A 12,076-nucleotide genomic window follows, 5' to 3' on the forward strand; every position below is an offset into this window, starting at 1 on the left:
TTAAATAGAAACATCTCCAAAGTACACAAAATACACCAGCACCCTATCTGTTTATAAAGACTTAAACCTATTAAAAACTAAATATTTGTCTCTAGTAAAAGCTAGAATATTACTAAAATAATATTACAAAATTAGGACAATTATTTGAGACCATCATGGGTACACACACATAATTATTGGGAGATGCAAAATCGGTGTCACCTAGAGTGTTTCCCTGTGTGTGTGCATGTGTTTCCCCATGTTTCAGGTGCACATGAGTGCACATACAGGTGGAGGCTTGAGATCAACTCGGGCATCCTTGCTGAGGAGACACCCACGCTGGTTTTTTAGACTGGATCTTTTACTGGGACCCAAGTCTCACCACCTGGGTAGGCTGGAAACTCCTGACGATTCTCCCTTTTCCCGGCTCTGAGATTACACGTGCACGCCACAGCGTGCAGCTGGTTCCGGGCATTAATGTCAGCTCCTCATGCTTCTGTGCAGCACTTCACTGAGCCATCTCCGCAGTCCCTATTATCACCCTCCATATTTCTTGTTCTATATGAACAAGAAAAGATGAGATACTTTCCCACTTTTAATTAGACTTGCTATTTTAACTATGTCTTTAAAGTTTAGACAATTTTTTTAAACAGCTATAAATCAGAGATTGCTGTTTTGTCCACTTATTAATGGGTTACCTTTGAGAAGTACGAAAGAGCATCATGAACTGAAAGCAATTAATGAGCTGTATAATTAAGAAACGTTTTACATCTCATAAATATTTTAGTCTAGGATGCATTTACATTTTATTTTTTTAATAAAGAACTGTGCCACACATATATATACACACAAACCACAACAGAGGTTGAAATCATGAGTTTAATATAGTTTAAATGTAAACATACATCCAAGTAGTACATTTAAAGAATAATATAATAGAATTCTATTTCTTAATCTCTAGTCTTATCCTCATTGATACACTATTAACTTATTAACTAAAAATATATTATTTAGTGCATCCCCCAATAGCATCCATACCATAGTTTCTATACTGTAAACTGTGTTTTTAAAACAACATTGTAAAAATATCTGAATTACAAACAAGGCACAATGTTTGGAAATTATTAACAATGGGTTCTTGCTTGAACGCTACATACAGTGAGTAGGAAATGGTGCTTCGTGAATATTTTCAGTTGATTGCTACAAGCCTCACCATGGAGCTCACAGAAAGTAGTAAGTGCTCAACTAGAGACCCACTCCTCAGTAAGGCAGTGTGGGCTGGAGAAAGGCCTTAGTAACCAGTCGCCATTCCAACAGAGATAAAATAAATAAACATCAGAGAGAAAAGCATGCGCGTGCACACGTGCGTGCATGCACACACACATGCACCCCCAGACACACACACACATGCACACGCACAGACACACACAGACACACACGCCCACGCACATGCACAAACACACACCCACTGACACACACACACACAGACAGATACACACACACATGCACCCACGGACACACACACATGCACATGCACGGACACACACACACAGACACGCACACACACATGCACACGCACGGACACACACACAGACACGCACACGCACATGCACACGCACAGACACACACACACGCACGGACACAGACACACGCACGCACACTCACCACACTTCACAGCATCCCAGAACCTTCCCTAGCATACTTATTCGTATGTATGGAGCTTGGAGAAAGTTTTCCAAAATCCCTTTGTAAAATTGGGGTTTTCACTGAGTTTATTCCACAAACTGTGAAAAATGGGATTTAGCTGTTGTAAAATGGTGATTCTGTCAAAGCCACTCTGTGATTTTTTTTTCAGTTTAATGTCAATGCTTTTACCCTGAATAAAATCTCTTATATCACAATCAGCTAGCAGTGTCTATTACAAAGGCAAGTGAGAGCAAGAGACCATGTTGTCGTGATGAGTTCCAGCACATTTATGCATGAAGTGACTCTTGTCTGTAAGGAATGAAATGGAGCACATATGATCATTTCTTTACTTTGGATTAAGTTTTAAACAAGAAAGAAAGAAAAAACTCACTGGAGCAGTAGTGTTATAGACAATGGTCAGGCTGATTTATTTGAGGTACTTTTTTGTGTAAGTTTGGAAGTGGGTGGACAGAGACTCCAGCCTGAATTTTTTACCTTCTTATAAAAACAAAACAAAAGGAAATAACAAAAAATAAAAATAAAAACAAAAGAAAAAAATCTCAGTCAGAAGCAAGAAGCAGCATGTTCCTAGAGTTCTGCCAGTTCCACTAAAGGGGAGGAGTTAGAAGAATTACACGCTCTTCCAGCTTCTGTGTCCTTCTGGCCTACTGTTCACTAATTCAAATCCGGTTCAACATTTTACTTTAGCCAAAAAAGCACAAATGATAAACAATGTGATTTTTTTTAATAATTTCAGTTGTTACTTACTTTATTTCTAGATATTCTATTTTAGTTTTTAGTTAGTGCAATATGTCAAATGTATTCATTTCCCTTCAACATTAAACTGTCGAAGCAGTTCTACTTAATATCAGAAAATCATTTATATTAGCCTTAAGGAAAATGTTGGCATAGAATTAAACTGGACTCATCACACCCCAACAAAAGTTAGAATAGGAATCTATTATATAATATGGGGATCTTTAACAAGTTTTACTGGTAAGGCACCCAAAGGAGACTATATAATTTTAAATAAATAGGAAGTGTATATACATGATATCATACATGGAGAGATGAAATAACCCAGATTGATTTTAGGAAATCCCCCCATTTCCCTGCTTTTTATTGGGGTCATAAACATAACACAGATCTGTTTGGTTATTATCCAGGTACTTCCATCTAGTGGCAGCCACACGAACGTACTACCATATTTCTGTACTTTTTCAAAATTACATTGGAGCTGTCATCAAAGTACAGGACTGAGATGGCATTTAGTTTGGTTGGAGCACAACAAGGCTTGGGAACATGGTCAGGAAACATCAGGTGTACCTGGCAAAGAAAGAAGAGGGGAAAAAATGAAAGAAAATGTGACTTTTAGAGAAAAGGGGTACACATCTCATTTACATCTTTAAGAATATGATGTTTATATCACAACTCTTTGATGAGGGAACCCCTGGCCTGACTCCTTTTAATACCCCTTAGATAACTGGGCTGGGGTCCGAATGACAGGACGTATTCTCAATCAACAGTCACTAAGAATCAAACCAACAGTTCTAAGTAAGTATGGGGGTGGGGCTTGAAATGCAGTCCATCAAATAAGGCAAGCTTAGTAAGGAATGTTCTGCAGAATTTTTCTGAGAGAAAAGCATATCATTTTGTATTGCCCTGCTTGTAATTGACCCAATATCGTCTACATACACTACCAGAGTAACACAGGCTATAGGCTCGAGTCAGTGAAGACACGCTTGGACTACAGAAAGGTCTAAGTCTGCAAAATACTGTAATAGAATAGTAAAATGATACATCACAGACCTTGTGCCAACTTTTCCTTTTCCATTGGAAAGATAAGCTAAAAACCACAATGAAAGAAAATCTATATTTGTTTTGCATGAACTCGAGACCCCTTTCCTCCTACTGGGTTGTCATAGCCAACCGTGATGTGAGGGTTTGTGCCCAGTCTTATTATATCTTGTTAGGCCACATTCACTGGATATCCTTGGGAGGCCTATTATTTTCCTCAGTCTTTCTCTCTTTTTTCTTTCTTTCTTTCTTTCTTTCTTTCTTTCTTTCTTTCTTTCTTTCTTTCTTTCTTCCTTCCTTCCTTTCTTTTTTCCTTTCTCGATTTTGTTCATTTGTTCTTTCTTTGTTCTTTTTTCCTTTGATTTTTAAGAGGATCTGGGGGAGAGGAGGTTAGAAAGAGGCTGTGAGGAGAGAAGGGAGGGGAACTGTAATGCCATGTAATGTATGAGAGAATAAGAATTTTTTAAAAATCTAGTCCCGGTTTTAGAGCAATGGTTTCAACTCTTTATTTTAGCAGACGGACTGGAGTTTAACATTATTTTCCTTTCCCTATACACTCTGCAGAAAACTGCCAAAAAGCAAGCTGAAACTGAAACGAGGGATTCAGATAGTTCACAAATTGAATATCCATTCTCCTTAAGAGATTGAAAACGTAGCCCTGTGGAAAAGTGAAATGCTTAAATAAAAGCTTGGGGCTCGTTTCGATCACACTGGAAGTTTGCCGGTAAGTTATAATAATTGAGCTAGAAGTCAGAATATGGCTCCCACCTACTCTGGCCCTTTCCCCAAAGGAGTTTATGGGAAGTCCCCAGAATGAGCCTTAAGGGATCTACAAAAGAGCAAACACAGCCTCTTAAAGCCTTGGCTTCCCAGTGTCCTGGCTGAAATGATCTAGGACACCTACGTGTGAGCAGAAACACAGGACAAATGAGTGATCCCACATGTCCTTGAAATTTCCTAGGACCTCACAAAACTGAAAGTTGGAGAGCTTCTCCGGATTTCAGATGCAGCTTGTATTCCTCATCCGCTTTGTCTCCTGAAACCACCGTGGCATGACTGATAAGCCCCAGGTTCCAGGGGCCTTGGCAGCCTCAGTAAGCAGCGGCTCCGAACGAAATGGAATGCTCGTGAATGATTCTCCGAATGTATCCGTCACTAACATGTTCTTCCTTAACGAAGAGCATGCCTGTCTTGCTGCTCCACATGTTTCGCAGAACAAACATGAAAACATTCACGATAGCAGAAATACTAAAGTCAAACTCATCCACAAACTTGAGTTTTGTAATGATGTGTCTAACATAACAGGGCAATAAGCGAGTCAGAGAACAGTCTTCCTACTTCACATCAAGATTTCTTTTGTTTTTCCTTTAATACCACTTCTAGACTATAGCCATAAAACGAAAAGACTTATATATTTATAAGAAAAATAAAGTAAATAAGGAAAGAGGATAATTTGATGAAAAATTTGTTATTAGTATTCATGCTTAGCCTGAGGGAACTTTAATATATTAAATATATGTCTAAAGAAGCAGATTTCTCTTTTCTTACTCAGGCATTATTATTTTACAAATGAAAACAAAAACAGACCAAGAATTTTTTTTGAAAAGTCAAGTAGCATTGTTTTATATGCTGTCTTGTTAGAGGTTCTATTGCTGCAAAAGTGCATTGTGACCAAAGGCAACTTGGAGAGAAAAGAGATTATTGCATTTTACAACCTGTAGTCCATCATCCAAGGAAGTCAGGGCAGGAATCTGGAGGCAAGAGCTGAGGTAGAGGCCGTAGAGATTTGCTGCCTTCTGGCTTACTCCATCTGCTATTCCTTAGCACCCCAAACCATCAGCCCAGAGGTGGCCCACCCACACTGAGATGAACCCTCCCATATCAATAATCAATCAAGAGAATGCACTCAGGGCTTCTCAATCATTGTCATAAGGCAATCTGATACAATTCTAGCTGTGTCGAGGTGACATAAAACTATTCAGGACATAGACTAAAAGCAGCTGTTCCTCTCTGTCACTACACACATAGTGGCCATGTTGTCCCTTCAAAGGATGAATCAGCAGCATGCCTCCCAATCTACCAGTAGAAATCTGAGTACAGCACCTCCGCAGAGCCTGCCCGCTCCCCATTGCTCAAGGATACTAACCCATATTAAGAAATATTTATGAGGAGAAGGCACATCTGACTTTAATTCTCCCCGGGGATTTACTTTATGCCTCACACACTATCATTAGGGTAACCTATCTCATGAAAAGGACATTTTATATGTGGCTATCGAAATACTTATTTGCTTTCTTTCTTTTCCTACCCCCTGATTTTATTTCTAAAAGTTTTAATCAAATCCATGCTTGCCCACCATAGACTAGCACTCCAGAACAGGCTAGTCTACAGTATCTTTTAAGTCAAGAGTGATCCCAGGAAATGAAAAGGATTTCCCAGGAAAATATACCACGGCCTCCCCTGAGGTCAGCTAACATGTACTGTGGGCCACCTGTGTAACACTTGTGAATGTAAAGGGATAGAAGGAAAGGTGACAAATCAAGGAGATGTAAAGGCACTGGGAGAGGCAGACATATCAGCTGTAGAGATGAGTGTGCTGTGATGAGCTCGCAGACTAGTGGATATGCTGAGCTCATGGGAAGGCAGAGTCGGAGGCTCAGTCCAATGTAAGGGTCAAGCAATGGAGGCCTAGGTCTAAAAGAGAGAACTGGCCTGACAGATGAGTGTGAGAGGGGTCAGGGAGATGGCTCAGTTGGGAAGATGCTTGTTCTGCAAGCATGCAGACCTGAGTTTGATCCCCCAGCACTCAAAAGAATCAAACAAGTAAACAAACTGGGCATGAAACTGGAGAGGTGGCTCAGTGGTTAAGAGTGCACACTCCTCTTGCTGGAGTTCAGTTCCCAGAATCCATGATGGGAGGCTCACAACCACTTGGAAGTCCAGCTCCAGGGATATTGTAGAATATCTTCCCTAAGTAAAAATGAATCTTCAAAATGAAAGTAATCCCAGGTAAGTATAAAGGTATTTAAGTACTTGGTATGTCTGTTTAAATATTATATCATATCATATCATATCATATTATATTTATATGAATCCTTATTTAGAAAATAGCTACTCTATCCATCAGCTTTTGAATTTAAATGGAGGAAGGGGAAAGGTAAAATTTTAAGGTCAAATGAAAATGCTGAGAGTTTGGAGCAGAGCAAAAGAACTTCTTCTTCTTCTTCTTCTTCTTCTTCTTCTTCTTCTTCTTCTTCTTCTTCTTCTTCTTCTTCTTCTTCTTCTTCTTCTCCTTCTTCTTCTTCTTCTTCTTCTTCTTCTTCTTCTCCGTAATACATAATCACAGTTTTCATATTAACCCAGACATTAAATGATCATTATAAACATAATCTGGTGCACCTCCTAAGACACTGCTGTCTTCTAGAGACCATCCCACTGACACGTCAGGATGCTTGGTGAGGCTGTGTATGTTTGATATATATACTGTAATCACAGGTCAATAGTCAACATGTTCCTATCTCATGCACAAGAATATGCCAAGGATAATAGAAATTCAATCCTTTCTAAATATCTAGACGTATGGAAGAAGAAAACAGGAAGATACTTTTCCTTTGAAAAATAACAGAAAAGAAGAGGAAGTGAGGATAAGGAAAAATCAATAGAAATTATCCTATTATGTATATACTATTTTCAGTGACTATAGTACAATAATAGTGTATTAAAAACTTGCCTTAAATAATTATATAAAAAGCTCTCAGATAAAGTTCATTCAACTGTTATGCAATGTTTCAGTAAAGAGTACTAGCGAATTTCTAGTTCAAAAACTCATCTGGCTAATTACCACATAGTAATAAAATCTATGCAGTGTCACAACATTATTTAATTACTTCAGTTTTCCCAGCTGAATTTGTACCAATCTGAGACCAGGATTATTGGTTTAAATCAATCTTAATTTCCTTCTATACCCATAATTGTTACTCCAGCTACAAGTTACAAAGGAATTTAAGAACTTGAGGTTGATAATTAAATTTTCTTTAAAGTAACTCTATACTGTGTTTGTATTATAAACCATCCTTTATCCCATAAGCATACAACATACCAGAGTCTGAACTATGGCATGGTTGGTGGCATTCATATGGGCATTAAGTGGAAAAGAACATTCTCCATCACAGTAAAATGCAGCATACCCTTCTGGTGCTATGATCCAGTCCTGAAATGTACAAAACCAAGAAAAATAATGTCATCTAAGTGACAGTAAAGACAGATAATTCTTAAGTATTACTCAAAGATATTCAACCTGAGTAAGTTCCCTTTCTTAGTCCAAAATTTATTCTAAAAGTTCTGCTTCTCCTACATCTTTTAATTTTTAGTTGAAAATTTTAACTAAAGTATAAATACTTCCACAAAAAAATGTCCTTTCTAATTTCTCCCGAGAGGTTACTATATAAAACTTAGTATACATTAATTATTCTGCATTTGAAAATAAAACTGTAATCACAAAATTGCATTCTAAATATTGTTTAAACTGGGAATGATTAATTCTAGGGCATTCATGTGAACCAGAAAATGCAAGAAGTAGATGAAGTCTTGATGGAATCTGTGTTACTGACATATGCACAGCCATGTCAAGGACCCCAGTGATTCATGGGAAAGGCCAGGACTTCCCTCAGATAGGCTAGAGGAATGACAAGATGTTCCTTGAGTCAAGCTTAGAGGAATAGTAAAATCTCCCCAAGTTGAAGTATGAATGTTGACAACTTGTGCAGAAAGTATCAATCACAGCTTCCTCCTCCAGGATGAATACAGGCTGAGACTGCTTCCCTCTACAGAACCCCCGCCCCCATCAAGATCAGTTAGCATACATTCATCTTGTTCACCTAGATAAAAGTACTGAGTTTCCTGGCTGCTGCTGGTATGTCTCCATCAAAGCACATGACCCACCCAATCCCAGCTTTTCTGTTTATAATTCTGTCACTTCTTAATTCCAAAGCCCTGCAGGCTGAAGCAAGTGATAGCCAGTGTGGGTCCTTGACTTCAGGGAGCACACATTGGACAGAGCAGGAAAAACTACAGAGGCAATGGCAGGTGCATAAAGAAAGAAGCTCTCTAAGTCAGGTGTGTAGCGTGGGATGAGGAGAATCCAGAGATAGACAGTTTGTTCTTTAAGGTGGATTTTAAGGAACTGTACATTATGTTGGCATTCACCCAACCTCCAGATAGACAAATGACCTGTATGAAACTATGGAAACTGGCAGCTGTCACCAGCCTTTTTAATATTACCAGTCAATTGCTGATCTCAGTGCACTCAGTGTGGATAAAGGAAGGCTGCAGCCATGACATTAGACAAGATTTGATATGTCTCACAGATTACCAATACATATGTGTGACAGCAGCTCTTATAATGAAAGCAAATATAATTGGTAATTAATTAAAACACACTTCCAGGGTGTTTGAACCCACAATAGCGGATATGACCCAATTACATTGGCATACCCTAGAAATCTAAAAGGCTTAGGGGCAAATTGTCCCCACTGCTAATATTACAAGAGCTATCTTTGATGAGCTTCAGGGTTTCAAGGGCTCTAACTTGTTAAAACTTTGCTTGTTAGGCAAAGTAGCTGTTTGTTCTTCCTTTCTGTCATTTTTACAGTCTAGTACTGAGCATTGCAACAAAACACATTGGGACTAAAAGTAAAGACACCCTGAACATCTAAGTAATAAGAAATGGGAAGACACGAGGGGCAAATGAAGTCCAGAGGGAATGTATATTACTATCATGAACATGGCCTTGTCAAAGACTCCAAGACCTCAGACTCATGGGAATGGCAAGACCTTCCATCAGTAAAGTACAGATGTTGACAGTGTGTACAGAAGCCATCAGCAGCAGTTTCCTCCTCAAGGATAACTGCCGCTGGACTCAGCTCCCCTACAGAGAACACACACACACACACACACACACACACACACACACACACACACGCACGCGCACACGCGCACACACACACACACACACACACACACAGAGAGAGAGAGAGAGAGAGAGAGAGAGAGAGAGAGAGAGACTAGATTAGCTAGCCCTGCCCTTCATTTATGTTTCATATAATAAATGTGTTGAGTCTCTGGACTACTGCTGGTGCATCTCCATCAGAGCACACAGTCAGCTGATTCCAGCTTTTGGTTAAGCTCATCTGTCATTTCTTCACTGTCATGTTGCCCTAGTCAGGTCAAATCCAAAAGCCATGCGGGCTTCAGCAGGAAAAGACATGGAGAACAGAACTGAGCTCCTTCCCATCCCTGCTCTAGAACTCACCCTACTGTGAACAGAACTGAGCTCCTTCCCATCCCTGCTCTAGAACTCACCCTACTATGAACAGAACTGAGCTCCTTTCCATCCCTGCTCTAGAACTCACCCTACTGTGAACAGAACTGAGCTCCTTTCCATCCCTGCTCTAGAACTCACCCTACTGTGAACAGAACTGAGCTCCTTCCCATCCCTGCTCTAGAACTCATCCTACTGTCAAGGGTCTTGCAAGCTGATGAAGTTTTACCATTTGTTTTATCTCCTGTTTTTCTTTTCATCCTTATTTTAATCTACAATCTTTTTAGAGAAAATGAATTAGAACAAATTTGTGAATACTGCACATGAAAAATTTTAGAAAATTAAAAATGATTTATCCAATGATTTCCCCATTCCCAGAGAAACAAATATAAATATAATTATTCCTAATGAAATTTTACTCATAAAATTTGACTTTCTAGGCAGCAGAGGACACGCCATTGAAGAGGCAAAGTACAGAATGGGAAAAAAGTCTTTATCAGCTATGTGCCTAATAGAGGGTTAATATTTAGATTGTATAAAGAATCACATTCAGAAAATAAACAACTCAAATTTAAAAGTGGAAAAAGAACTTTAGTTCTCAAAGCATAACATACAAATACTTAAGAAACTAATTTTTAACATTCAACATTCTTAGGACCAGAAAAAAATGAAAATTAAAACCTTTTTGAAATTTCACCTTATTTTAGTCAGAATTGCTAAAGTAAAAACAAGCATAAATGATAAATGCTGATATATCTGTGGAGAAAGAGGAACATTTATTCACTGCTGGTGAGAAAGAAACCAATATAGTCACTATAACTATCATCACTGAGATTCCCCAAAGAGCTTAAACTAGTTATAACACATGATTCAGCATAGAACTCTTGGGCATAAACCCCCCAAAAAAAACACAACTGTATTCTACTGTAGAGATGCCTACTCATCCATCTTCACTATTTATAATAACTAGAACATCAAACAGCCTAGATGCCCAATAACTGACAAATGGAAAATAAAATTGTAGTATATTTATATTATTGAATATCATTCTGCTGTGAAGACAAATGAAATTAACAGGTAAATGTATGAATCTGGGAACAATCATTATATATGAATGACATAACCCAAGCCAGAAAGACAGGTATCACATGTTTTCTCTTATTTATGAATGTTACCTTTGAATCTTCAGATATGTGTGTTTTATTTGAAATATCCATAGAAGTCTGGAAATTACAAGAACTCTTCAGGAAGTGACTCATCCCTAGCACTGGGTTTCTTTATTTGCTAGTGCGTCTTGTCTAGTAGGGGCATTGTTTAGGGTAACTACATTTTAAAACTTTCTTTGTATGTGTAACTACATATACATAGAGAGATTCTAAAGTGACATATTTCTATACGGCATTTAATAACAGGTCTTTAATGTTATCTACATCATCCTCTACTGTACAATCTCCCATTCCACTCAGATTTACCGCTCCTGTTCCATTAATCTTATTTAACACTTTATAGATGCATTGCATCTCATTTTTCTTAAAAGTGCCTCTCCTTGAGATTCTAAGGCACTCCAAACATTAGAAGCTATTCTCTATCAGTGCTCTGTGTTACCTTCTAGAACTTAACAATATGGCTCTGTTGGTGAGGATACCACACACTTGAGTCATAAAGCATTGAGAAATCTAGTGGAATCTACTGGGATGCTTCATTTCTGCTATCCAGTTTAATGCTAGAAGGTTTCATCCATATTAGTGAAGGATAAAAGCAATCATTCATCTTACCCAACTTTGAACTATATCAGATACAATGATGACTAGCCTGCCAAGACATGCCCACTGGTGCAATGGTGTAGTCCTAATGTCATAGGAGTAGCTAACCACATTCCAATTGGATATGCCACATTCTACAAGATGAAACTTACCTGGCTCCAGGGGAGAATCTACTGTTCTGACACTGCTCAATGGACACAGTATTAACCAACTCTTAATAACTTATTACACCCTTAGGCTGCTATACTTCATTCCTCATCCCAGAAGTTTGTATTGCAGTTGATAATGAATAACAGAGGTATCCATACTAGACAAGAGACTATGGAATGATCAGCCCTAAATGGAACATAGATACTACACCTACCTCTTTCAAAGTTCACACTGTGGAAGTAAGAGCAGAAAGATATTAAAAGTGGCTGTGGATGACTACAAACAGTGTCTTCTGGACACAATAGGGTAAAGGCACTGCTTGTAGTAGTTGTGACAACATGCACAAGACCCAAAGCCACACAAAATCTCAGCATGGAGAAAG

The 12,076-nt window shown here is 38.5% G+C and overlaps 1 protein-coding gene across 2 annotated transcripts in view; it reads right to left on the reverse strand.

Annotated features, from left to right (window-relative positions):
- Positions 1–2,841: 2,841 nt before the first annotated feature.
- Bmp5 (bone morphogenetic protein 5) overlaps positions 2,842–12,076 on the reverse strand; it is a 146,312-nt gene continuing 137,077 nt past the window's right edge. The window contains exons 6-7 of one of the 2 annotated variants that reach the window (XM_052189423.1): positions 7,562–7,672; positions 2,842–2,991 (exon numbers count right to left, since the gene is read on the reverse strand). In XM_052189423.1, coding sequence (XP_052045383.1) covers positions 2,842–2,991; positions 7,562–7,672 — 261 coding nt within the window. The remainder of the gene's footprint in view (positions 2,992–7,561; positions 7,673–12,076) is intronic. The other variant, XM_052189424.1, reaches the window with a different exon arrangement.

This window comes from Apodemus sylvaticus, chromosome 7 (assembly GCF_947179515.1).
Source record: "Apodemus sylvaticus chromosome 7, mApoSyl1.1, whole genome shotgun sequence".
Taxonomy (NCBI): domain Eukaryota; kingdom Metazoa; phylum Chordata; class Mammalia; order Rodentia; family Muridae; genus Apodemus; species Apodemus sylvaticus.